This window comes from Suillus subalutaceus, assembly GCF_016647625.1.
Source record: "Suillus subalutaceus strain FC151 chromosome Unknown DFJ58scaffold_90, whole genome shotgun sequence".
Lineage (NCBI taxonomy): Eukaryota > Fungi > Basidiomycota > Agaricomycetes > Boletales > Suillaceae > Suillus > Suillus subalutaceus.
The window spans coordinates 59,286-86,459 of NW_024540339.1; the positions used below are offsets into that span (position 1 = coordinate 59,286).

The 27,174-nt window shown below is 45.2% G+C and overlaps 6 protein-coding genes across 6 annotated transcripts; 4 read left to right on the forward strand and 2 right to left on the reverse strand.

Annotated features, from left to right (window-relative positions):
- Positions 1-5,390: 5,390 nt before the first annotated feature.
- Positions 5,391-9,192, reverse strand: DFJ58DRAFT_730524 (WD40-repeat-containing domain protein; the record flags this gene model as incomplete). The annotated part of the gene is made up of 11 exons (XM_041385910.1): positions 5,391-5,761; positions 5,812-6,133; positions 6,199-6,491; positions 6,540-6,615; positions 7,693-7,827; positions 7,897-8,106; positions 8,148-8,406; positions 8,457-8,516; positions 8,565-8,716; positions 8,785-9,023; positions 9,072-9,192. The coding sequence occupies 11 exons, from the start codon at positions 9,190-9,192 to the stop codon at positions 5,391-5,393; spliced, it is 2,238 nt and encodes a 745-aa protein (XP_041241406.1).
- A 288-nt stretch (positions 9,193-9,480) lies between these two features.
- DFJ58DRAFT_843473 (uncharacterized protein) lies at positions 9,481-12,828 on the forward strand (the record flags this gene model as incomplete). The annotated part of the gene is made up of 11 exons (XM_041392978.1): positions 9,481-9,918; positions 9,967-10,059; positions 10,106-10,232; positions 10,472-10,728; positions 10,776-10,865; positions 10,936-11,076; positions 11,128-11,472; positions 11,530-11,676; positions 11,831-12,262; positions 12,320-12,709; positions 12,808-12,828. 11 exons carry the CDS (start codon positions 9,481-9,483, stop codon positions 12,826-12,828), a joined length of 2,481 nt encoding a protein of 826 aa, XP_041241407.1.
- Positions 12,829-13,186: 358 nt separating this feature from the next.
- On the forward strand, positions 13,187-14,464 carry DFJ58DRAFT_843474 (uncharacterized protein; the record flags this gene model as incomplete). The annotated part of the gene is made up of 10 exons (XM_041392979.1): positions 13,187-13,222; positions 13,274-13,318; positions 13,367-13,408; positions 13,466-13,720; positions 13,784-13,884; positions 13,949-14,007; positions 14,042-14,057; positions 14,238-14,284; positions 14,325-14,386; positions 14,450-14,464. The coding sequence occupies 10 exons, from the start codon at positions 13,187-13,189 to the stop codon at positions 14,462-14,464; spliced, it is 678 nt and encodes a 225-aa protein (XP_041241408.1).
- Positions 14,465-17,989: 3,525 nt separating this feature from the next.
- DFJ58DRAFT_663782 (uncharacterized protein) lies at positions 17,990-18,696 on the forward strand (the record flags this gene model as incomplete). The annotated part of the gene is made up of 2 exons (XM_041382396.1): positions 17,990-18,515; positions 18,572-18,696. Coding segments are annotated over 2 exons (651 nt in total), but the record flags the coding sequence as incomplete, so codon positions are not given.
- A 206-nt stretch (positions 18,697-18,902) lies between these two features.
- DFJ58DRAFT_730526 (uncharacterized protein) lies at positions 18,903-19,364 on the forward strand (the record flags this gene model as incomplete). Its single annotated transcript, XM_041385911.1, has 1 exon — positions 18,903-19,364. One exon carries the CDS (start codon positions 18,903-18,905, stop codon positions 19,362-19,364), a length of 462 nt encoding a protein of 153 aa, XP_041241410.1.
- A 6,469-nt stretch (positions 19,365-25,833) lies between these two features.
- On the reverse strand, positions 25,834-26,364 carry DFJ58DRAFT_843476 (uncharacterized protein; the record flags this gene model as incomplete). Its single annotated transcript, XM_041392980.1, has 3 exons — positions 25,834-26,049; positions 26,098-26,283; positions 26,332-26,364. 3 exons carry the CDS (start codon positions 26,362-26,364, stop codon positions 25,834-25,836), a joined length of 435 nt encoding a protein of 144 aa, XP_041241411.1.
- Positions 26,365-27,174: the final 810 nt, after the last annotated feature.

Consider the following 27,174-nt stretch of genomic DNA (forward strand, 5'->3'; position numbering starts at 1 on the left):
TCTGAGATCACCTTCTCGTGGAGTCCAAAGCGGCGGTAGACATATTTGAAAAACTTCTTTGCTAAGCCTTCTGAGGTGATGGTTTTCGTACAAGGAATGAGAATTACCCCCTTTGTAAGACCATGGTCTACCATGACCATGATAGAATCAAAACCGTTGCATGGCGGTAAGTCTGTAATGAGGTCGACGGAGACTTGGGCAAAGGGAGTAGAGACTGAAGAAGGGATGGGAACAAGCGGGGGGGTGGTAGGATGGGTATCGGATTTCATTTGCTGACAAAGGGTGCAACCCTCGACATATTTCCAGATATAAGTTCCCATGGAGGGCCACCAAAAGTCATGTTTAACCAGTTCTTCGGTTTTAGAACGGCTGGGATGTCCTGCTGTGGCGTGAGCATGAGTTCGTTCTAAAATAGAGTGTCGTCCAGCTGGTCGGACGTAGGCACGATCTTTATAGAATAAGATGTTGTCTTTAATCGTCCAATCAGAGAGAGCCGATTTCATGGGAGGAAGACAAAGGCCGTTCAAAGCGTCAGAGGCGGCTTGGAAGATAGGGTCAGTGTCATCAGGGTCAGGGTTCGCAAGAGTGGTCATGAGCTCTTGGTCGAGAAGTCGGACGAACATGGAATCGGGAAGGAGTGTCATATCTTCATTATTGGTGGTATCTGGCACATGATCAGGTCGTCGAGATAGGGCATCTGGTGTGGCGAGTTTGGTTCCTGGTACATGATGGAGTTCAATATTGTAGCATGAAAGAAGAAGTTGCCATCTAGCTTGACGACGGGTTAACTTCTGTGCGGTACGGAAATAGAGGAGGTTCTTATGATTGGTGAATATGATAACCGGGTGTGGACTTCCTTCTAGGTAGTGACGCCATTCCTGGAGTGCGCGGATAACAGCAAGGAGTTCCCAATCGAAGATCTGGTAGTTGCATTCTGCAGGGTTCAAGGATTGGGAAAGATATCCGCATGGGTGATATACGCCGTTTTCATCAGTTTGCAGTAGAACGGCGCCAGTTGCAACAAGGGAAGCATCGGTGGTGATTGCAAACTGTCATGACAGATCAGGGTTACGGAGGACTGGTTGTTTCAGAAAACACTCTTTAAGTGTCGTAAACACGTCTTGACAGGGTGTGGACCAAAGGAATACATTATCCTTCTTTGTAAGGTCGATAAGGGGTCGTGCGATATCGGAATAGTGAGGAATGAAGTTTCGATAGAAATTACAGAAGCCAAGGAACGATCTGGTTTCTTTGACGGTAGATGGGGTTGGCCAATCACGGATTCCATTGGTTTTGGCAACATCCATAGCGACACATCCTGGGCGAATGATCATACCAAGATATTCGACCTCTTGTGCATCAAAGGTACATTTCTCCAGTTTCAAGAAAAGCTTTTCTTCGCGAATTCTGATCAATATGCGACGGGTACTATCATGGTGTTCATCAAGGTCGTTTGAGAAGATGAGGATGTCATCCATATAGATTACCAACCATCCTTCGTTAATCTCTTGCTGGAACGTGCGATTCATATAGGCTTGGAACGTGGCCGGAAAATTGCAAAGTCCAAAGAACATGACATTTGGTTCATACAGTCCAAATTCCATGGTGAATGTGGCCTTCCATCTGTCGTCGGGGCGAATACGGATATTGTTGTAACCGGAGCGAACATCCATCTTGGTGAAATACTTTGCTCTGTGTAACCGCGTGACAAGAGATAAGGGAAGTGGTAGCAGATAAGCATTCTTGATCGTCCAATCATTGATGTATAGATAATCTTGGCAGGGTCGTAGATCTCCGCTCTTCTTTCCTACAAAGAAGAAACTGCTGGCTTGTGGCGACTTAGATTCCGAGATAAAACCTTTCTTTACGTTTTCATCAATGAATGCTTTGACAGCGGTTCATTCAGCAATGGAGAGGGGATAAATTTTCGACGTCTTGGGAATGAATCTGGGTTTCATTTCGATATGGTGGTCAATACCGGGTCGTTCAGGGGGGTAGTTGGTTAAGACTGTCTTTAGCGAAGATGTTGGCAAAGTCGTGTAGATAAGAGGGTACAAGTTCTTCGAAAGTTTTCTTCTTTTGTTCTAAGCCTGCAGCTAGAGCGAACTGCTGAGCTTTGTTACTGACTTTCGCATATTTGGTAGGCCGTGGCAGGGGTTTAAACCGTGGGTTTCTGTTCCGAGTGACTGGTTCCGTCAGAGGTCAGTGGTATGTCCATAGTGGTGTTCAAAATTACCCGGAGTTCCGATGCGTCAGAGGAATATTCTACCAAGAATTCGTCGTCATCTAGATTGTACATAGAGACTTCTCGCACTGGTGCGGCAAAGTTCTCTTGTGTCCAGATGTCTTCCTTAGTATCAAAGGATTCATCATCATCATCAGGGATGGGGAGTAGATCGGGGATAGGAAGAACGGGTGATGCTTCTTCATCAATAATTTCTTCAACAGTCGCTTTTGGATAAACGACGGGGGTTTCAATAGCTGGTTCCACTTTGCTAAGCTTGGATTGCTTCCAGGTTCAATCGATAGGTTCTTGTCGGAACAGGGGTGAAAGACCATTCCTCTTTCTCTCTTTATCGACTTCTTCTTCTACTTGATCACTTTTCTCAGTGCGTGAAAGGATAAGTGTCTCTGCTGCCCAATTGATGATGGGGTTCATAGCACATAGCCAGGGAATTCCGAGGAGGATTTGATCTCTTTTCCCGAGGTGTGTGACATTAAATTTTCCGATCATGGATCGTCCATCTATCTTGACGGTAAGAACACAATATCTGCGTATTGCTCCGCTTTTGGAATAGCTTCCGTCAGTGGTAGTAACCTTGAAGGGTTTACTAAGGAGGTGGGTTCGAATTCGGTGTTGTTTGATGAAGTCTTCAGAAATAAAGGTTCCAGCTGCTCCGGAGTTAATGACTGCGGTTGTTTCAACGGTTTTCAGACGAGTTTTCGAGATGAGGGAAATTGGAACGCGAAGTTCCTTACGTTCTCCAACTTTTCGTACAAGCCTTATAGGTACATCAGAAGATACTGACATTGATCCAGTCTCCCATATCAAAAATCCTTGTTAAGACGACGGACTTCTGCTTCTTCTTCTTCTTCATCGCTTTCTACTTCTTTGCGACGTACTGGGGTCTTTCCTTTCTTCTTGTCAGGGCGCTTGCGGGCGATGTGCCCGACTTGCCCACATGTGAAACACTTTCCTTTCTTGAAGTATTCATTGCGTTCTTCTTCGTTTAGGCGATCTACCTCCATAGTGTTTGGATCATGGTTCCGATTGAAGGATGGTCTCAGTACATAGCGCTGTCCGGATGGTTTGGTGATGTTACGGCGATTGTTGTGCATGGCTACACCTCATTGCCAATTGCTATCTAACTGGATGGCCAAGGTTACGTATTTGTCGAAAGAATCGGGAATGGTTTCCATCTGGCATATGGAGTTTATGAGTCCTCCTTTCAAGCCGTCATTGAAGAATGAAATCAAGACCTGGGATTCCTTGATGCTGGCTAGCGATGCTAGTGTCTTGAATTCAGCAATATAGGACATTAGATCATTTCCTTGTTTCAGGGTTCTTAACTTGTTCAAGGCGACTATCTTAGCATTGGCCGGAGCGAATGCTTCTTTGAAGTTCTTCTTGAAGTCGGTGAAGGTTCCATACTTCGGGATAGGGTTGGAGTTGGCTTCCGCGTAAAATGTTGTAGCCCATCCTCCTGCGCTGCCTTCAGTCATGTAGGCGAGCACGGTAACAACTTTCTTTTCATCGGAGTTGTAGATTGAAGCGTTAATGGTGAAGTATGCTTTCACCGAGTATAACCATCTGAGAGCCTGGTCAGGGCTTCCATTGTAGTGTGTAGGCACACCTGCTTTCAGTTCGGAGGAGGTATTGGTTGACATTCTGAAGCTGGAGTTGGCTGTTAGGTTTCGGGGTGGTTGTTCTACTGGGAATTCATCAGATGAAGTCGAGGATTGATTATCTGGTTCTGTGGTTACAGGGGATGGTGTGCGTCTCTCTCTGTCGTCTGGTTCTTCTACAGGGGATGGTGTGTGTCTCTTTCTGTTATCTTCTGTATCCGGACCGGCGGCCTCGTGATACTCTTCTGGGGAATCGGGTTTGTTAGGATCGCGTTCCCACCAATACTTTCTGACCCAAGTGGTCGTCTTTGCTAATCAGCAATCTGGGCCTCTCGTGGTGGAGAGGTTCGAAGGGTACTTTAATCTTTTGTTACGAACTAGGATAGTTCCGACAATAGCTACTCGATAAGAGTATTCCGCTAAGGTTGAGTCAAGACTCTTGCGTATACAAGAGTTCGTAAGACAAGGCAAGGAGAGTGTCCTTGACTTGAATCAGTTTCAGACGACTTAAGATTGGAGATCTTAAGTGAAGGAAGTTCCAGGTAAAACCTAGTAAGATTAAAGTAAAGAAATACAATGTACAAGACAGGTTTATATAGTGAATGGTAACTGCTTTAGGGCAGGTATTGGTGAGTCAGAATGAGTCAGAGATAAGAGACGAGTCAGAGATAAGAGATGAGTCAGAGATAAGAGATGAGTCATCTAGCGACGGCTTTGATAGTGATCGTGATGTAATACAAAGAATCAGAGATAAGACAACAAGAGATAAGTCTAGCTGACAGCCTAGATAGTGATCGTGACATAATACAATGTGAAGGAGAGAAAATGAATAGGGGCACACATAGACTGTAACATGTTTATGGCATCCCCAATTTGAGTAGATTCAACATCGGGGGGAGGCTTAAAAGGCTGCTGAGTTGGCAGCCGTGTGTGCAGGGTGTGACTCAGAGGGCGACACTCTAGGTAGTACTTGGAAACTTCCAACTATACCTTGTGTTAGATGTTTTTTTTAAAAAATAACAAGAGACATTCACCTCTTCCTTCGAGATGTCCTGACAAAGACGAAATACATCACCTACCATCTGAATGATATGCCCTTCCACACCTAAGTATGAACCAGCTACCACTCAGACTGAGTCACCGACCCGAAAAATGCGCTCAATGTCCTCTAATTGGATGTCTATTTCCTCTTGGCAGCCACTCAAGATCAACTCCAAGGTGACAGAACCAGTAGGATGGTCGGTCGAGACAACCTGACTGATTTCTGAACTAAGGCCTCCTTTGAGAACCCTGGCCCAGTCGCCTGCATGCAAGAACTGCATGGAAAATGCAATCACAGTTCTCTTGAGGAAGGATTGGTCCCACCCAGATTGTAGATGGAGTTGAATCTCATCAACATGAGGGCCGACGACACGTTCTAGGCAGTCATGGTGGACATTTTTAAGGAGGAGGCCCATATAATAACTTTCTCCTTTGTACTTGCATCCCACGACTTGCTCACCGCAATTGATGTTGGAGACTGTGTCCCCGTTCGGAAGGTGGGATCAGTCGAGTAATGACCGAGATCCCTGAGGCATGGGATAAAGTAACTCCCGTGGGGGAACTAAGACTGCGACAAAATTGTTCAGTAAGTCGGAATCGAAGACTTGGGTGATGTCGCCCTTGTACTTGTCATGTTTGAACCTCACCCACGCTGGGTTGGGAAGTTTTTTGCAAGACTGCTCGACCACTTCACGTTCTTCATCCGATATAACGACATATTCTTTCACCACGAGGTAGAGTGAGAAAGGAAGGGACTGGGAGATGGTTTTAGGGCTGTCTGCCACTACATAAAGCTGACCTGCTAGCCATGCTGACATTGTGACGCGAAAATTCTTCTTCCGAAGGTGTTGAGCAACATAGTCTATGGCATTTCCTGTGATTGATGAGTGATGAATGATAAATTATGTTGTTAGAAAGACTTACGGCAGACATGAAGAAGATACATCCTCCCATCCTGCGACCGAGCTGAAGCCAAAGCGATCAAGCCAGATATTGAAGAGGGCAGAGGCTGGCGATCTTGTGATGAATTGTGCTGTGTATCCTCAAATTTATCCGCGAGGTCATCGATGACCGCGGCAAACCTAGTGGCTGATGATGATCCTGGCAAGCATGTAACCTTCCACGCGTCATCATCGATGACGTCACTGTCATTGTCGTCCTCCCCCTCATCCTCGTCCTCCTTGTCCTCCTCACCATCATCTTCTCCTGCATACAGATCGAGGTAGGGATTTTTTGACTGCAGGTGCTGTTCAGTAGATATAGATCAAGGTACATTTCACTTACTTTGGCTGGTCTACACGAAGGTCAAACATGCGCCTGGGACAATCGCCTGTCTGTAACAGAATGATCTTTGGGTACACAGGAGGCCAGAGGTATGTGCTTTGCCTTCACAACACGAAGGTTTTCCAGGGCGATTTTGTCATCACTGTCACTGGAGAATAACGCATCTCGGGATTCCTTCCATTCGTCTTCAGAATATTGATTGCCGAGGTATGATAGAAGGGCTTCCTCCATCTGAGGGTACGTCATGTCGGTGGTGAGGAACTCTTCCAAAATTCTCCATGTGCGCTCATCCGCCAGGGGTGCTGTCTGACTCTGACTGTCTGCAATACACGTGAATAACGGATTGACAATATTGTATCACTATTCACCTTCATCAATCCTGATGCACTTCGCCGTAGGTGCATCATCATTTGATGCAACACGTTTGGACATTGTTCTGTAGTTCTACATAATTGGATTCAGTAGCATTATACAGCGAACTTAAAATGACACACTTTGTATTCAATGTCTATATGTCTATATGAAAAGTCTACGTTAAGTTTACACAAAGTTCAAAAATATGTTATGTTGTTTCAAGGTAGTAGTAGCGGAAAGAAAACCATGAAGGCGCAAGGATCAGTATTTGTAGTGAATGACTTAATGTGGATTAGCTCACCATTGTTGCAAATTTGTGGATGCAACATAATTCTTTTGTATGATGTATTGTGGACCCAAAGTGCAGTTTTTGTTTGCAGAGTGGAATTCCACCCACCCGTTAATATAAGTGACTTACAGAAACTGTAGTGGGTGTGTGCGAAAATAAAGAAAGGGCGATGATAACCTGCTACATAATCGCCCGCTGCATAATCACAAGTACTTGTATTCCAGGCCAGGAGGACCCTAGCTATTCACACTTGTAGGTACATATGGTAGTTAGGAGTCGGAAAGAAAAGAATTTTAGGAAGAACGGCCATAATATAGAGAATGACTGACACAATTGAAACTCAGCTGGCCACGATTATGTAAACAGAACTTTTGGGGCACTTCAGTAACTTTCCAGCAGAGTTTGATTATGTAGTCATCCACTATATAATGGCGTCTATTCACTGACATTAGAGTTTTTCGCACTTTCACATCTAGAAGTTCATTAGCTTAGTCTACTCTACTGCATATGTTTTGTATAGCCAATCTAGCCTGCCTGTTTCATATAGTTAGACTCTTTTGAATGGACATTTGTGCCCATGTCATGATGTCATGACAAAATCAATGTCAACGAAAGCATGTGGCATATAGCTGTATGCGTGCTCAGAAAAGTGAGAGTTGGTGCTTGCCCGCTCATCGCAGATCTTCATGATGAAGATGGTAATTCGCGCCCGCATGCATTACTTGATTTCGCACATTGAATAGACTCATCGCAGTGACTCCGTACTAAATACCGAGAAGAATCACAGCCTGTGACTCCTCGTCATGCCTTATCTCAATGTTCAACGTTACGACCTTGCCTCGCCCAGTGCGTAACTTGGTTTCATTCGTGATTCTTACCATCTCCCCTTGGTGCTCAATATACTGCTCTACCCAGACACGGATATCCTCATTCGTCAGGTCCTGCGGTCGAGCCAAGTTTTGCCAGATACTCCCCAGTGACTCGAACGATATTGATGTGTTCATCGTAACACACTGCATACATCAGGGTAAGTCAGTAAGGTCAGCACATGGTGACTTTATATGACATATGACATGGCTAACATATGTAAGCAGAGCCATTGCGATAGCCAACTGTACAACTCCCCACACAAAGTTTTTGAATGCCCTCCCTAGTGGATGTGGCATCTCAAGATTGTTCCGTTGGTGACTCCAGATGGAGATGACCGGCTCTGCATCATTCTGAGATGTTGCCCCAACAATTATACTGTGGTAAGTCCCATCATGGGTCTCATAGTCTGTCAGACGCCTACTCTAACTCATCCATGAAAATAGTGCACTGTAATAGTCTGTACTCTCGCCTTGTCAGCATGTTTCAACACTTGCCTAAGGGTTCCTTCATTCTTGTCGAAAACATATATGACACCTGCATCACTGCCACCAACCACCATGTCAGTCTTTTCGCCAAACACTACTTGTTTTGGGAATGTTTTGACTGGGTTAGTATTGTAGGTTCGGATGCACACTGCATCGTCCAGGTGGTGCAAGCTAAATCCATTCATCACGTTGTCGATGAGGAAGAGTGTTTGAGCGTTGTCCACGGAAGCGTGCCCACTTTGGTTAAATGGTAAGGAATGCCAATCTTTTTTGATGAAATCACTCACATCAGGGGTCCAGCATTGTTCATAGCAATAATAACTCCATCTGTACCCCAAAGTGCATGTCTACCAAGGTATGTTAGAATCATTGTGAGGATCGCTGTATTTACCTACACCTCTCCATCATACATTCCGAAGACTAATAAGTTTTGACTTGCAGAGTGGCTGAAGTTTATTGTGCGCAGAATCATAGTAGAGAGTTCAATGCTGAAGATTGGAAGTAGTGGTCCTTTGAAATTAAATGACCAAACTTGAATATGTTTGTCCTGTGTCCCAGTAGCAATATGAGAGTCATCCCCAGCATGATCATAGGTAATGCACATGATCTCTTTACCTGTGCTATTCTTCTTGACACTTTAGCGTCAAAGTCCTCCATGCCTTCACCCTGCTGTTGCCAAATTCCAATGAATCCTAGTCCTGTGCCATAGCACAATGTCTCGCGTGTCGCATCTAGGCAGGTGATCCAGCATGCGCACATCACAGGATTGGCTGGATTTTGAAGCCCTATGTTTTGACGCGGAGATGGGAGCTGAAGTCGCTGTTTGAGATCCCAAATTCTCATGCCGTCCGAGCCTACTCCCTAGTAAGTCTTTCCATGGAACTGTCATATATACAACTTACCACTGCTTGCCAACAGACTGCCATTGCTCGAGACAGTCAAGCAATTGATCACATTCTTGTGTCCGACGAGGCACCCTTCAAGGCGATATTCCTTGCAATCCTTGGTGGGTAGGAAAAACATTGCTGGTCACGATGTAAGTCGATCTCTAATATCTTGTACATCTTTAATAGTGATCATGAGTACAATACAATAGTCGGATGTCAAGGCATATATAATCACAATGCACTCGGTGACAACAATAGATAATATGTGACGGCATATTCCTGGTAACCAGTGCTGCCGCGAAGTCACCCAACAGCACTACTAGTGGTAACTTTGTTCCCTAGCAGGTGCTGTTTCCAGATCAAGGTCCTTACAAACCATTGGTGATAAAGCATCACTGGCTCATGTAAGTTTTATCAGTTCAACATGCCTCATACATCTGTGCCTGTCCCTGCGTTCTATCAGGAAGATGGTCCTCCACAGCCACTTCTGCTGTTGACATATCACACAGAGATGCTCTATCCAAGAGCATCGTTTGTCTTGATCTCTTCACAAGAAGAGATGGCATTCTCTACCCATAAGCCCCACAGACACATTCATACTCCATTGCGTAACTTTACAACCCCACTCACCTCCTCTCACGCTCCTACTCCCAAAGTCACCAAGTCGGTCTCCTTTTTGACAGACCAGATTCCCCAAAAAGGCGAGCCAGAACAGATTTCAATGTACTCTTCCATCTTATCAACAGATTCCAATGAATCCAAAATTCCCAAACCAGAGGGTGAAATGGGGCGCCCGGGGCGTGGAGGATACAACTTGGAAAGGGCACTCAACTGGGATACTAATCACTTCAAGAAGTTAAGGGTGAGATCCTTTTGCTATGATCCAATCATATATTAATACCGATGTTAGGAGTATGTCCACCGATCGATCAATAATCATTGCGACACTAGCAAGAGCAGGACAAACCAGACACCTGCAGCATTGAGTTCCGTTGAAAGAGAGGTAAGTCTGCAGTTTCTACCCTTGTTTAGGCTAACTTCTTATTGAGGCTGTCGCTCACTTTCCGGAATTACATGACTATATGGGGTGTTGGCCAGTGGAAGATCTCATTCAGATGCAACTGCAAAACATCTCCACTAAGGAACGACAAAAACAAGCAAAAAAAATAGTCATAAGTAGACTGAGCATTACAATTAGGAATAGTCTGATGGAACGGATATTTGAAATAGTTTGACTTAATCAATTGAATGAGTTTGAACTTCATTGTAAACAAGGTAGTGATCTTATTCACAGTACAACCTCCGTGATACTGGGTAATAGGGTGCATTTGGTACCCATCTCTATTTGGTTGGATGATCCCTCATTGAGGTGAGTGTTCTTTTCAGATAAATTGCACAAACAAATGCTGAACGAGTCTTGCAAGATGTCCTGCTTAATGGCTTTGTCCCCCCACATCCTGATGAAGTTCCAACCGATTCAGTTGTCGAGTCCTACCCGCTCCAGGAGCTTCACCCCATGCATACATATCCACCTACCCCTCAGCCTACTGCTACCTCTGCGCCAAGCTCCACTTACCCGCTCGAGCCTACCTCACTCAGTGAGGACTTCATGATGACACTATATAACCCTTGGGGGGCTGGCCGTAGGATGAGAGAGGAGGAGGATCAGCGCGTCAGCCTTCCGATACCTCTTTTCGTACTCAACTAACGTATATTTAGCATACTAAAGTTCTTCTCAAGGAAATCGATCAGTCATCCGGGCTGCGCGATGACATGCATGCACTACGTTATAGCCACCACGAGCTTTTGGTCCAAAAGCGCCACATGCAGGCAAGGCATCATTTTGCATCATACATATCCATTCTCACTCGCCATCTAGATGGAGGCTCATTCGCGCGAATTGGAGATGCAATCTGTCATTGGTCAGTATCGTGACAAGAATGTGTACCTTGAGCACGAGAAAGTCCAGGCCCTCACCTCATTGGAACAGCAGCACTGCAATGAAGTTACGGCGATCCAAGTAGGACATTATTTATATTGCAGGTTGGACTGTTGTGACTTTCGTTGACAGAACCAGTTGGCACTTAACTTTGAAGAGGCACAACATGCCACACGCGTGGAAAGAGATAGTTTATTGGCAGAGAAAGATGCTTCATGTCAACACGAGATCCTCGTAGCAAGAGAAAAGCAGTTGACCGAAAATGAAAGGGAAGTAGCTCGCCTGACCGCTGAGTATGGTTGTAAAATCGCTTCATTGAATGTGCATCTCAGAAGTGTTGGTCTGAAGAGCTCTGACAATTGTGTAGAATCAAATTCGACAGGCAAACACTGCTACACCAGCATCACCTCCTTTATGGCGTCATCTTATAGGCAAAAACCTGTTGCTACATGCACTAACATCCTCGGGTTTTCACCAGTAAGTCAATGTCTCTAACGCACCTCTGTATCTATTATCACACTCATCATTTCCCAGATTCCTGATATATGCTCGGAATCTCTTGCAGACGAAGAGCCTCAGACTTCCAGCAGTGGCGATGCTGGTTGTCCCTTGAATTCGTTAGTGGCCAATGTTCTGATTGAAAATGTCACAGTCGGAATGCTCGCTGAGGTGCTCGCAAAGGTACTCCAGGTTCAACGGACAACGTCCCCTCGTGAACATCACTCGAGGCGTAAAAATACCTGAACCCACTGGTGAATGTTTTACCGATGCTCAGCATCGAGAGAACAAGATGCGTGACCCGCCTTTTCAAATGGCGTTGCTGATGACATATTAGGCGAATGTTCGGGACTTATTCAAAGAGGCATTCCATCTCACGAAAGATGATGAATATATGCTTTACGAGGGAGCATCGCGCGAAGCCATCTCATTGTTCATAGGTGGCATGGGTCCTGGTCCTGACCCACTTGCACTGCAGTGGGATATGATGACTACGCATAAGTCGGATTGGAATCAGGAAGTTATCGATCTCCTCTATTCCCTGTATATGACCATGCAGGAGAGGAACCACTGGACTGGGCGGTCCCAGCAGTCGATCAGACGTGATATTGCACAGAAATTTGATCAATGCCGCAGGTACTGGAGAAAAGCCCGTCCTCAAGTCTTAAGTGATGGCACTCACGAGACCATGCAACAAGTGGGAGATCGTCTGGTAGACCATACAAATGAGCAATTGCGGATGGCTATAGTCCTGTCCCATAGGACAACAGTAAGTCATGTTTATTTGTGTTTCTTGTCCCTTGCAGAATGTTGAGTTGCTCCTTAGAAGTTCGAAACTCGTCAAAAGGTCACGTCAGCCCTACTCAGTGACAGGAAAGCGACCGGAAAGGAGGATCTACCCATATGGGTGTATTTGAACTCCATCGTGGAGACATTGGATAAAGATGATATGAGCTCTGATGAGAGTGACACTGAAGATTGTGAGATTTTGGTTTTTCAGTTGAAGACCATGACGTGGAGAGCTAATTTCAGCCATGAAATGCAAATAATTGACGAGCAGCGCTTGGCGGGCGCAGCCGTCTTCACTCCAAGGGGAAGCAAGCCTGCAAAGCGTCTTCACAATGCCAAGTGGGAGTCGGTTTGGCCAGCAGTCGCAGATCTACCTAGAGCATTCTACAATCCATTGTGGTTGAGCAACCAACGACTGTCATTCAAGGTATCTAATATAAAGTTCCAGAGGATTGAAATTATGGTTGCATGCAGGTGAAATCATTTTTTATAGTATTCAATCTGACTTGTACTACATGCTATCAGCTATTGCACCTTGTACTATGATATATTTGCTATGCTATGGCCTTGATACTTTTCATATAGTGGTCAATGGTAAATATGTATGAGGCTGGCTGGACTCGACAATTAAACTCAGAACAAAAACAGTGCTACGGTCTCTCCCACACAATCTGTCCACCACCTGCAATTCCTATGATCACACCCCTTCCAAATTAGTTGTTCACTATAAATACTGATTTCACACCTTCATGGTTTTCTTTCCGCTACTACTACCTCAACATGTACTATAGACTTTGCGTAGACTTTGTACTTGGACTTTCCGCTACTACTACCTCGACATGTACTATTGACTTTGCGTAGACTTTGTACTTGGACTTTGCACATATATAGTAGTGATGTTATAATGAAAATACTGGACTACATGAAGTGCATCAGAATTGTAAGTAGCAATATGATATTGTCGATATGGTTATTCATGTGCGTATCACAGGGAATCACAGCACTACTGCCGGATAAACATGTATGGGGAATTTTGGTTAAGTTGTCAATGTCTCACTATGATATCCTCCTGGCATTCCAGTAGGGGAGCCTAGGGCGCATTCATCGGACATTACACTACCTTAAGGTTTGTCAATGCACCTGGCCTATAACTTAATTCCAATGGTGCTGATTTCACCTTTAGAACTGTTCCGAGGGAAAACAATCCGTATATCATACGTGTTGTGCTGTATATGAGACCATCGTCGTTGGTATGGATCTTCTAACGAACACAATCAATCAAGATTACTGTGACGCCAATTCATTGCCTTACATCTTGTTTGTTGTCATGTGTTTTGCAATTCTCTCCACCTTTGGAGCCATGCCCGGACATAATTTCACCCATCTCTACGCCATCCAATGTGCCCTCCAATGCTGCATTGATGCACTCGCGCAAAAGGTCAGTAGTTGGATGGCCCACTTTACAATGATGTTCGATACACTTGTTGATCACCTTCTGTAGGTTGCGAATAAGTTTGCTTTTCTTCGGAGACGCATGTCCCACAGCTTGACTGCTGTTAATCTCATTGGCAACATTAGCCAAGGGATTGCCAACCTTCAAAGGTACTGTCAGTCCATGAGCCTGCATAACCATGTTACTAACATTATTGGCTTCTACTATATCAAGGCTGGTAATGGAAACATCTATGCCTTGTGCACTTCCAGATGTATTTCCGGGTGAATCGGGTTCGTCGATCATCATGGCGGATCCCATCCATAGCTGGAGGGTTCATTAAGTGAGTGCTCGATGATGAGCTTCTACACTTACTACATCTTGTTCTAGGTGAGCCTTGTGCTCGTCGAAATACATAACATGCCCCCTTGTTAGAGGTGCTGCGACTGGCACTATGTCTGTTTTGCTTGATGTGCTGATATCTCGCGAGGGTCGAATGTAGGGATTGTAATGTTTGTGACAGGCTACAGTGGTTTTTACTGCGAGGTGATGTTGATGTGGACGGCATGAGTGAGTTGTGCGATCCAGCTTTGTGTAACTTTTAAATCAGACCCTGACAGTCTGGGCACGTCTCATTCGTGCATGTTTCGATTGTTTTTCCTACTCGCTTCTGTAAGTAGTCATACTTAAAAATTTTAAATTACAAAGTAATGATCGTGATGTGATCATGGTCAGAATCTTTCTGGTTAATCCCCTGCAGGTGATTAAATCTCTGGTGTATCCCCTCTGCCGCTGATGAAATCTTTCTGTTTTATCCCTCTGCAATACCTATGGATCGAAAAATATGTTCTCCCCTTCTGGGCCAAACAATAAGCCTCCTCAGACTTTGAGCGATATAAAGAAAACATAGATCGTTAAAGTCGCCTTCAATTCCTCCTTTCAACATTTTGCAATGGGAAACCCGATAAGTCACATCTCTGGTCGACAATCTGTTTTTCGTGATGTCCGCTCTGTACATTAATTCCTCTGTTTGTCGTGGCTTATGAAACATTCTTAGATGCAGTCTCGGACTCCATATCAATGATTGCCACTTCTGGCATGGTGAGCCTCTTCATGGGCATACAGGCTCCCGCTAACTACTGTTCTGCAGAACATCAGCACTGGTCAGCAGGATATTGCCACCCAAGAAAGCAAGGCACAATCCCTGAAGCGCAACATTGATTTTGATGACTTGGTATCCCCTCAAAAGCAACATATCCTGGAATTCTATTCCACAGGTGACATACACCAAGTTGTTGCTACAAAGTTGCAACCCAGAACTATAAATTGTCTTGACACTGACTTTACAAGCCCCGGAGTCAAGCACTTGTACAGGGAGGTGGTATGGAAATACCTTCCACATATATTGTGCTCTGCTGATCTCAGACTATAGTCTGACATCTTCTTGAAGCGTAAAGCAGATACTCAACTGGGTCCCTTTTCAATCAAGTGCGTAAAATCTTACGAGTCTTGTAACACTGCGGCATTCATTTGGTCTCTGCCCACAGAAATCCTCATTCTTATCGTTGCTCTTCTGGGGGTGCAAGATATGTGCTATGTTGCGCAAGTTTGTTCTCTGTTGAGGGAAATTGCTGGTCCGCTCTTCTTTGCCAACCAGAACTTTCCAACTTCTCCAAAGGACCTATTTCACATCCATGTAAATTCACCCAACTTTGATGTTTTGTCAACTTGGATACAGATGGATACCTTCCGTCCACCACGTATGATGTTGTGTTAGTTAGATTCTGATCTGCGAGCCCAATGACTATCTGCATTTTCACACTTCCTTCAATCTGTCCCTCACAAATTGATATGATACATCACGCTTTTCTGGAATTTCAATATTCTTGCTTCACCAATTATCTCTCAGATCATTATATTCCTTGAGAACATCTGTGCCTCCGGCTGCAAAGAACTGACGTGTATGGGATTTTGCCATTTCGTTGGCTCATCGGCCGTCACTACACTCACCCGAATTCAGGGGTGCATTGGTGCAAATCACCTCAAATCCTTTGAGGCGTCCTCAGGAGTATTATTTTCCCCAAAGCTCCTTCCTTTCACGATTCAGACTATCTGTTTTTCCCATTTGGAGAAGCTTTGGCTTAGTTACATCAAACTCAGCTCTGCACACTGGGACAAACTCCTGCAGTACTTGGCCATCCCAACCCTCATCAAACTCCGAGTTGACGCTGATTGCACGCCATCCATGCTCATTTGTTTTCTGGCCCGCCACCCTGCTATTAATAACCTCAGTGTTGTTCTGCAGCCTGGTAGTTTCTGGAGGACCAATCGAATCACCACTCATTTAACGTTATCTATGTCTACGCTAGATGGACCTTTGTCCCATGTATTCCCAGTTCTTCTGAGTCTCGATAAACCACCTGCCCTCGCCTGCCTTGCACTTTCATTGCAAGCTCATGATGCATCACCTGACTACATTACCACTATCTTACAATGTGTCAGCCATTGTGGCAGTGTCGAATATCTCCTCATTTCCCTACCTCCACAGAGTCATTCCTGCTCAGCAATGATTTGGCCAGGCACTCATTCAGCAGTCTGTGTCAGACACTTGGCGATTGACTCCTCAGATGCTGTAGGATCATCCTCCACATCTGCAGGAGATGCATTGGTATGTGTTTTTTCAAGCATTAGTTCAATACTGATCGTGATGATAGTCTTTATCTGCGGTGTGGATCGAAGCCTTTCCTGAAGTTAAACATGTTAGCATGCGAGGTTACTCCAGCGTCACTGCTGAAGAACTTGTTAATATTGTGTGCAGAATTGCTGCTGGTGATGTCGAACTATCCATGAAATTGCATAGTTCTGAGTGCTCCTTGTAATTCATTACTTGTTCCCCCCAAAGGTTATGCGGTGTACAATACTCACTGATATCTATATGTACTTATATCTTACCGAACCAAATGTCAAACCACAGAATTGATAAGCAGGCACTGAGTGCCAAATTCCATACTGCACTTTGTGTCGAAAGTTTCATTCTTATTTATAACTACATGGAACAGCTGTATGTGTAAACAAAGTGATAGTAAGTTTGTTGTATGCGCTCAGCGCGCATGGGCCTGCCCACCTCATAGTAAGCAGACTTATATAATTGGCTAATTTTAGAGTCGGGCTCACCGGCATTTGCCTATCGGACTCAGTGCAATTTCAGGAACATCCGACCCAAACGAGTCATTCACTATATAAGCTCTGAATGATGACTAGCTTTCTCTCTTTTCTTCCTCTGCATCAGGCATATGGGACATACACTCTGCTTTTTACCGTTATCTGTTACCTCATACTTCATACTGATATCACTGTACATAGTTTATAATATTATACCTACAAATACCATGCTCCTTGCAGCCTGACATCATAGAGGTGACTGCTGACGGGACTGACACCCCTGTTGCACAACCGATGGGGCCTCCACCCCCTCCTGTGGCTTCCAACCTATCTCCCTCTATCGTTGACACTCCCATTAAATTGGGTAGTTCCATGATGTTGCCATTCACAACACATGCACAATGCCAGGTTGATACCCTCAACGCCATGGGGTATGAGATGAAAAATCATGTCATTGGTCCAATGCCAGTCAAGGAATTTCTTGAGGAGTTCCTACCGATTTCACAGATACCCCATGACACTCCGAGCTTTGCTTCAGCCTTCACTGCTGGCGTATTCAACAGCATGGTCTCCACTGCTGATGAGCTGTGTGCTTATGGACCATTCATGAGTGCCCGCATCTGTGATATTGAGATTGTTGATAGTCCAATACAGATCAACACTATGAAATCTTTCAGCCCTCAATTATTGTTTGTTGACTCTCACAACCATGCTGACACGGTCAATTGTTCATCATTCACGTTCAGCGTCAAGCCAGATGTCTGTGTATATGCTGATGCAACATCGCACGGCACTGACATCTCCACGGCAGAAATAATTATCGAATTCAAGTGGGGTTATAGCCACGACCCATTCCGTGAAGTTGGCGATAGCGTCATATCTCCCACCGATAACAGCATGGACACATTGGGACAAATCATGAGCTATGCTCAGCTTGGCACCCAATACCGCACCCATGCATTCTCTGTCCTGATCATGCATGATCGCACTCGCATCATCTGATGGGATAGGGAGGGTGCTATCGTTACTAGTCTTATCAATTACAACACTGAGCCGCATTTAGCTGACTTCTTCCACTGCTATGCACGAGCATCACCTGAACTACGTGGCATCGACACTTCCATATCTCCCGCTGATGCCGAGGAGGCTGCCCTCGCAAGGTCGTGGTTAAACCTTCCAGATACCAAACACATGTTCAAAGTTGCCATCCCCATTGTTGATGGCCCTGGTATGCTGACACTGATCATTCCCCAACCTGTTGCATATGGTATTCCTCCCGTCAGCTGTGGGATGCGCACCTGCCCTGCATTTGATCTTCTCAATAAGAAGGTCATAATGTTCAAGGACTCTTGGCGGGTATCGTTACCGGACGTGCTCCTGGAAGGCGAGACATACAAATTATTACAGTCACATAAAGTTCGCAATATCGCAAGATGTATTGCATGTCATGATGTACCCCCCTCTATCCCTCAGCAACTCACTCAAACTGTTAAGTTTTCAAGCACTGCATGGGCGCATCCCAACACGGCTACCACTCCACACATTCTTCATCGCCTGGCTCTCAATATTGTGGGTCAAAAGTTGAGCAAATTTGAGAGCTCTCGTCAACTTACCCAGTCCATTTGTGACACGCTGATTGGTGCGTATTCTGGAACCTCAGAGTAACACATCTTCATCTTGTTTATATATACACAGCTCACAAGGACGTGTATGAACTTGCAAAGGTGTTGCATCAGGACCTCAGTGTCGGAAACATTGTCATCCACAAGGGCATTGGCATCCTCATCGATTGGGACCTGGCAAAGCTAATTACCATTTAAGGTCCTCGACAAAAGAACTGCACGGTATGTTCATTGTATTCCTAAGCTTTATAATTGCAATAATTTTTCTATCACCAAGGGAACCTGGCAATTCATGTCTGCCTACCTCAGTCTCACATTCACATGCCATTCATTGTGTCAAGGACGACCTTGAATCTAGTCTTTATGTTCTTCTATGGATGGCCTTAAAGTACTCCAACACTTACATGAATACCACCAATTGGATACTGCTCTTGATGCAGGTCTTTGATGGAGGATCCTCGAAAGAGGGCTGGCTTCTGACGAGAACCAACCTCCCGCATGATGTGTTTGTTGGTTGCAAATCGCTCGACAATCTGGTCATTGAACTCTGCGTGTTCTTCTCGCATCAGTACACTAAGATCCCAGAGGAAGAGAAGGCTGCACTTGCAAACCTCCGGGCCGTGTTGCAGACACACACAATGGAAGGGCCACTGTACTTGGCCGCACAGAAGTATATAACGGAGTCTCTTGCCTACAAGCAGGAGATGGGTATGAAGGTCATACATTTACACGACTCTGTTATAGACATTTACGACAAGCACCTTCAAGTACCTGGCTGGCCTAATGATCCTGCTGTGAACAAGAAGCACTTCCTTACAAGCCAGGAGGTCGCATGGTCACAAAGTCAATACCATCTTCGCGGGTAGAAGTCACCCCAACTGGCAAGAGACGCAGGTTAGATGATGTTGTGTCAAAAGATGACAGCGGAACACCCAATGTCGATGAGACACTCTTGGTGACTAGCCTGGACGACCTCACGTCTCTGAACTCTGATTTTAATCTTTGACATTTGCATGTGCCGGACTACCCTTTTGATGCCGCATCTCCACTTAGCATACATGAATAGCATATATGATACTTTTATTCATGTTCTCTAGTGTCGATGCATGAATGAAATGTGATCCCCATCTGATCAACTGCCTTGACTGCCTTGCTTACTTACTCACTTACTCATTCACCAACATACTAGTTTTATAAACAACCATCTTGTTCCTCTCCCTTTTTTCCTCGCTATGAGTGAGGTAAATTGTATGCTGGGCCTTGTACTCGAAAATGCAGATCGATTATGTAATTCATGATCGTGGGCGCTGAACCTGAAATTGCAGCGGAGTTTGATTATGTAGTCATTCACTACATTAGGCGTGCCTTCTGATTAAATCATCTCTCTTCCTCACTATGTACTTGTTCGAGCAATGTTTGAGTTCATTGTAATTTGGTAGTTGGATAGTTGTACAAGCCTTAATAAATGACAAATGATGTAGTTGATGTAGTGGTGCACCATAAAAATTGAAAAAAAAACCCGAGGTAGTGCGCTCGGGCCCTTTCGCCATCGTAAGTATGTCCTTAATCAAGTAATTTACACCCATTCAGCAACATCCAGACTCAACTATTTGCAGACTTTGTCCAGTGCAGAGCACTATTCATAAGTGCCTAGTGACTACCTTGAATTCTCATGAGTGCTAACTTGTTATATTCTGGTTGTAATTGTCTGAATTGAATGCAGGTGAGCGCCCAGATAGTGGGCGCTGTGCGGCATCAACCGAAATGGACATCTCCTTCAACAGTCTCCAGGGCGAATATTGTACTCTGGTAAGCAAGTACGCCGGTGCCTTTTAATTCTGTAATCTTGACTCTTTCCGGTGAGGCAATCTCAACCTGGCTGGGCTGATATGAAATATCTAAAAATGCTCAACCAGTATAAGTGAGTCTTGGCTCTGCCTAGCTGCTATACTCGCAGAATGCAAGAATGTTCGACCCTAAAGGGGACTGCTACTGAACACAGAACCAGATGAATGAAAGACCCTTGTAGTGCGATGGATGCGCGAAAGCGTGAGAAGAAAAGCGAAGTGAGTGCGAAGCGCGAGAGAGCGCACTAAGGTAAGCGCGAGCATGAGAAGGTGAGCGCTAAGGCGCGCATTGTGCAGAAAATACTGGATGAGGAAACAGATGTGCAAAGCGAGTGCAAATGCAGAGCGAGTGTTATAACAAGCGCGGATAATAGTCTAGTATAGCCGGATAACAATAACCATTGGAAACACAAAGTGCACCCAAGTGGTGACTACTACTTTAAAGTAAAACCCAATAGCGAGGGAAGTACAGCAAAGGGGAGTAATAATGATGAAGTTGTAAGTCAGCAAACTTTATACTATGGAAATCGCATCGGAAGCGGAAGGGATAGGAGCAATAAGCGCTATGAATACGTAATGACATGTAATAGCGCTGCAATGCATGTTACAAACCACAAGGCAAGGGATATGACGTACCAATGAGGTGGGTGGACATAGAGGGACGTTCCTGGATGATAGGCGATGCAGGGCACTTAAGCACGAGAAAGCGCGCAAGGCGCGCGTGCGGGAATACTGCGCATTGTGCAGGAATGTACCGCGCCTATGGCGCATTTCGTGGGAAAGCTGCGCATTGTGTATAAAATGACTAGAGACATGATAGGAGTCGAATATAGCGGATGGTGCAAGTCATGCATTGAAGGCCAATTGTCATGAGTTGTGAAAAGGTGCGAAATGTGCCTATATGTGCCTGCAGAAACGCGAGTCTCTACACTGGTACATAAGGCTCTGTTAATGTGCTGCATTCCCATCTTATCAAGAGGTAAGATCAGCGATAGTTTCAGACTTCTTCATTATCATCATCATCTAAAGTTTATCTAGATGCCTAGCTGAACTTTTCTCTGCAAATGTGCACAGTGTTGTGATGTTGGAGTGGATGGTGTGCCTAGAAATTCTGGTGGCAAAGACTTGCCCATAGCCATAAAACATGTGCATTTGGTGCATGCTGTCAACATTGCAACCTCGTCTGAACGTGAAAACTCTATACTTCATCTCGCTCATCAAGCCTTTCTTCAGCCTAGCCCAAATCACGAGGCACCATCCCCTCAATATTTCCAACGCGAGCGCCCAATGCATCAGTCTGACATATCGACGCCGGTGGACGATCTCGCCGCTGAACTCTTCGCTATCACCCTGACCGACAACGAAGCTAATTCAGACAGTCACCACAAATTGTGGGTTTCGCATTCAGAAGTCCAACGAGACAAGGGAAAGGCCTATCTGGATCCTGCTGGACTCGCTGACAATGGTGCACAGTGAGTCTGATACACATCTCACATTTTGTGTGTGCTAACCGTTCGTTTCAAAGACATATCACCCGCGCCCTCCAGGCTGCTGAGGTGCAGCGTTTGTCAAGGGCTGAAGTAACTTTAAACGTAGTGGAGTCATGGATGGAAAGGGCTTGCAGTCAACTTTCCCGTGCAACGTCTCATGATGTGTTGTGGTCCATCCGTGATGAGCTGGCTGCGATAATCAAGACCCTTGTGAAAGTGAAGTACAAGGTCTCCACCATCGTCTCTCACAGGACTCGGCTTGAGATGTCGTGTGACGACATGCAGAAACTCCTTTTCAGCAAGGAAGATGGACTTCCCGTGTCGTCCGAGCCAATCGAATTTGATTCTTGTGAGTTTTGTTTATTCCTACATTCTGTCCTTCCTACTAACATAATGGCAAGCACATCATTACGATTTGCCCATTGACTACTCCGATGAGATTGCCCAGGTATCCCTCTTTCTAGGGGCTGTTTCCGTTGTCATTTTTGGCATCGGTCGCAGACACAGGGAGTTTCTGATGGGTGTCCTGTCCCTCATCTTAAGTCTCGCCATGGATGCACAGAACCCCCATTCCAAGTCTTGTCGACAAAAACACACTCTCTCAGATTCCGCGAACAATGGAGGCCGCCCTTTCACACTTCAAGCTCAACGGTCAAACCACTACGTACGCGGTCTGTCCTGCGTGCAATTGCACCTTCAAACCGAAGGTTAATATCAATTCAAGTGATGTGCCTTACCCCCCCAATTGTTCCAACAGACTGAGACCCAAGGATGTGCCTTGTGACGAACTGTTACTGCAGTGCTCCCCTAGTGGACAACTTGAACCAATAAAAACTTTTGTTTATCACCACTTCCACAACTACCTCGCTGGACTACTGTCTTGTCCCAACTTGGAAGCGATAATGGATAGGCCTTGTGATGATTTACTATCATCAATTGGGAGCCCGCTGCCGCGCATCATCAAAGATGTCTGGGATGTCAACTTCTTTCGCAATTTCGAAGGTTCCACGCAGTCATTATTCATTGACAGAGGCAGCGAGGGTCGATTTGCTTTCACCCTCAACGTTGATTTCTTCAACATCGAAGGCAATCTTCAGCGGAATGCATCAACTTCTTCAGGAATAATCTCCTGCGTGTGCTTGAACCTCCCCCTCAATATCCAGTACAAGTCAGAAAACATGTACTTGGCCGGAATCATTCCAGGACCTTCGGAACCCTCAGGAGATCAGTTGAATTATTTCCTTGATCCCGTGGTTGATGACTTGGTAGAAAGTTGGGAGTGTGGGATACGTTTCTCCCACACAGCTCTCCAGGCGCATGGTCGGGTGACATGCAGCGCCATAGCATGTCTAGTGTGTGACCTTCCAGTGGCGAGGAAGGCTGCCCAGCTAGCTGGTCCAACCAGCCACTTTATTGCACTGCATGCCATTGCTTGCACAGGTCGACTTGTGGTAGAACAGATATTCATTCTGCAGATTGGGCTCTTCAGGATAAGGACGAAATGTGCCACCTTGCGGAACTGTGGAAGAATGCAGGCTCTTCTACCGAATGCAACAAGTTATTCGCATCACATGGGGTGCGATGGTCAACACTTTGGAGACTATCGTACTGGGATCCCTCTCGTCAACTCGTTGTTGATACCATGCATTGTCTATTGGAGGTTCTTGCCCACGATCATTTCCGCAAATTTTTGGGTCTTACTGCTGATTTGGCACATCGAAAGACTGATCCTCTCCCTGCCTTTAATCATCCTTTCTCCGACATTGATGTCAAGAAGCCTGAAGGCTTCTGCGAGAAAGATGTCAAGACTGTCAAGTCCATTCACAACCTCCTTACCGCAGCGATTCCTGACCTCAAGGGCAATGACACTCAGCTAGTCGAGACTCACATGACTGAGTTGGAGAAGAGGCTTTCTTTGAAGAAGGTCATATGTCTTCAGTTTGTGTCGGTAGAATTGGGCATTGGGCCAGATGTCACACACCCTGGAAAAAAGGTGTACAAGGCTCACTGGGTTAGGTCGCTTATTGGTTGGGTATGTAATATTCTTAGGGTTCTCATACACCTTCTCAACCTGCTGCTTTAATTGGCTTTGTAGTGTCGAACAAAGCCGTTCACCACCGAATCATCAAAATTGCGCATCACTACCCCTGAAGTCATGCAACGCATTGTTGATGTCATTCGAACAACAGATGTGCCGTCTTCGATAAGATCAGTCCCATACAACTTCAGAGAAGCAAAAGCTGGAACCCTGAAGGCAGATGAATGGCACACATTGACGACGGTATACTTACCCATAGCGCTAGTTAGTTTATGGGGCGAAGGATCTCAACATCGTACCTCAGAAGTTGCAGTTAATCGTCACGCCATCCTCGATCACACCATGTCCCTTGTCTCTGCGGTACATATTGCATGTCTGCGATTCATGACAGCTGCTCGAGCAGAAGCATATCGCAGATACATTGTGGCGTGGATACGAGACTTGCGGGTTTTACATCCCCATGCACCCCATCGTACTAATGGCCACATGGCATTGCATGTGTGGGACTATTTGCAGCTCTTCGGTCCTGTGCGGTCATGGTGGTGCTTCCCATATGAGCGCCTCATCGGGCAACTGCAGCGTTTGCCAATCAACCATATTTTTGGTAACATTTTTACCTTGTTTATCATGATGGACTCCTAACACTGGTTTCAATAAAGGTCAGCAAGAATCAACTCTCCTTTCATCATACATCAAGGCTGCGAAGTTGAAATACTGGTTAAACCAGCCTTCCTGCCCTCCCATATTCAGGGATGTAAAATCTTTATTTGACAAATTTGTTTCTCCCACAGTCGACACTATACTTGAAGATTGCCCCATACTTCCTATACCAAAAGAAAATATTCCGGCAGACCTCTGACACCTTATTAAAGTCCAGCGAGCAGTCTTGCATGCTCATATAATCTACAAGGGATCGATCTATTCCCATGAATCTACTCACGTGGGCAACAGCTTGATACTCTACTATCCTGACAGTGTTATGGACATGCAAACACCAGGAACTATCAAGTATATTTTCAGAACTGAGCATGGAGTGGGCTTCGCTGTGCAGTGCCATCTCCCGTTGCACTCTTACCCAGACCCTTTTCGCCATTACCCTCACTTCCCGGCTTGATTATACTCGTCAGTGCTCGCTGACCATCTTGAGGTTGTCATGCCTGAGTGGGTAGTGTCACATTTCGCACGGTGGAACTTCTCCCCAGAGCATATTGTTGCCTTGTCTCTGTGTCATGTGCATGTCTCTCTCTCTGATATGTTACAGTGGTCTCACAATCAATAGGATTGAGCTCTTGACAGAGGAGAAAGAGAAGAAGTTGATGTACTGACGTGAAGCAAAGAATCTTCTGAGGCATGATTGCAAATTGTACATAGTGATATTATAAAATCCTTCATGCTTAGCGGGCGGGCGGAACTCATTTATTCAAACTAAGAGAATCTTTCGGGTGGGAGGTTAGTGGGCATTTGTATCGGGCGGGGAGGTAGGCGTGCATTTCCAAAATACTTATTCATTACTGATGCTTCAAAAATTTGATGCAGGTCCACTAGGAAGTTCGTCTGGTAGAACACTTGTATGGGCAAGCCAAGCAAGTGGTGGATGGCATTCCAGAAAAGAAGGTTCATGAGCTGCAACCTGGGCTTGTAACCTATAGGAGCACACAGTTCTGCCAGGAACTGGTAGCTTGTCTGGTAGAACACCTGTACGCTGATGGGACGGGCAAGCCAAGCAAGTGGTGAATGGCATTCCAGAAAAGAAGGTTCATGAGGGCTCGTCAACCGTAAGGGTACACATTTCTGCCAGGGTAGAACGCATGTACACTGATTGGACGGGCAAGCAAAGCAAATAGTAGATGTCATTCAGCAAAAGGCTTATGGATTGGTCCATAAATCATAATGGCAAGTAGGCAATGGACATCTATATGACTTCTGTTCTCCCCCCTCCTGGCTCTTCCTCCCACACACCCTAAATGTGTTCTAAACCCAACAGATACTCTATCTCATTCAACTCCTGCCATAGCTGGAACACCGCATTGCGCCTATCCTCCATCATCAACACTAAAAGGCATTTGTCGCGACGCGACATTTGGATGGGGGGGTGGGCAGGGCGTGGTGCATGCGGATGAGTTTGGGCGTATTCCATAATGTCTTGTACAATCTCCTGTGCGTAGTCCCATAGTGCCTGGACACGTTATAATTTTCTAACGGAGATGAGCAGCAGTGAACTTACTATCGCGGATGGCGTCACTGCAAATGTTTCAGTATGTTCAACATCTCCAGCATGCTCAATATCTCCAGCATGCTCAACGTCTCCAGCATGCTCAACATCTCCAGTGTGTTCCGTGGCCTCAGCCTGCTCCTCTATCTGCTCCTCCATGACGTCCCCAGCTTGCTCCTCCACCTCTCCATGAAAAGGCTGATGTTGTAAAATTAGTGTACTCACTCAGACGGTAGTCGAACTTACTTGATTGATTTTGTTAGCATATACTTCAGCCATCGTTGATCAATGCAGTAACTTGTTTGAAGATTAACGGGTTCGATGATTCAAGTGTTTCAATTTTGATGAACAAGTCTGCCGAAGTCATGAAGTCACGCATCACCATATTCGAGAAACTCTCTTAAGTCGTTTTCTACTAATCCTCCACATTGGCATACTTTCAAATATCCTTCCACATTTACAGACACTTGTAAACTTCATTATGAATACCCTCCACCTGTACTCATTGTGCTACTCTATTGTCTTTCAATATTGCAAATTACATCTTAGACCATACACCATTCTAGCTGCTATTTGCCTTTCACTCTGCCTCCCCTTTTTTGTCCTCGTAGCCTCTTCTATATCTGTACTTTCTGCTTCCCCTCCTCAAGGGTCTGCTCATATGCAATGAATGCCTCCTTCCGATATGGTGAAGATACTGCTATCATGATCAACTCGGAGGGCACTGCTATGGGCACTGGTGGAACGTGACTGATTGACGTCATGTGCTGTTCAGATGGTGTCTGTCACGGTTTTGGTAGCTAACTTACTATATGCCTGGTATTCTAGACGCATACACTCTTGCCCACTTCTGATACCCGCTGGATGCTCAGCGTGTGCCCAATGAATGCCCACTATAATTATCCAATGCTTAAACTTTGCATTTTCTCGACTCATTTAAATGTAAGGCGAATTCAAAATTTCCTGAAGTCCATCATTATGTAATATTTTGTGGAGCATTTTTCTGCGCTTCAAAACTTTGGATTTATCTTTGGATACAATAGGATTGTACAAATTTACATTTGGGCCAACAATAAAATTTTGAGTATT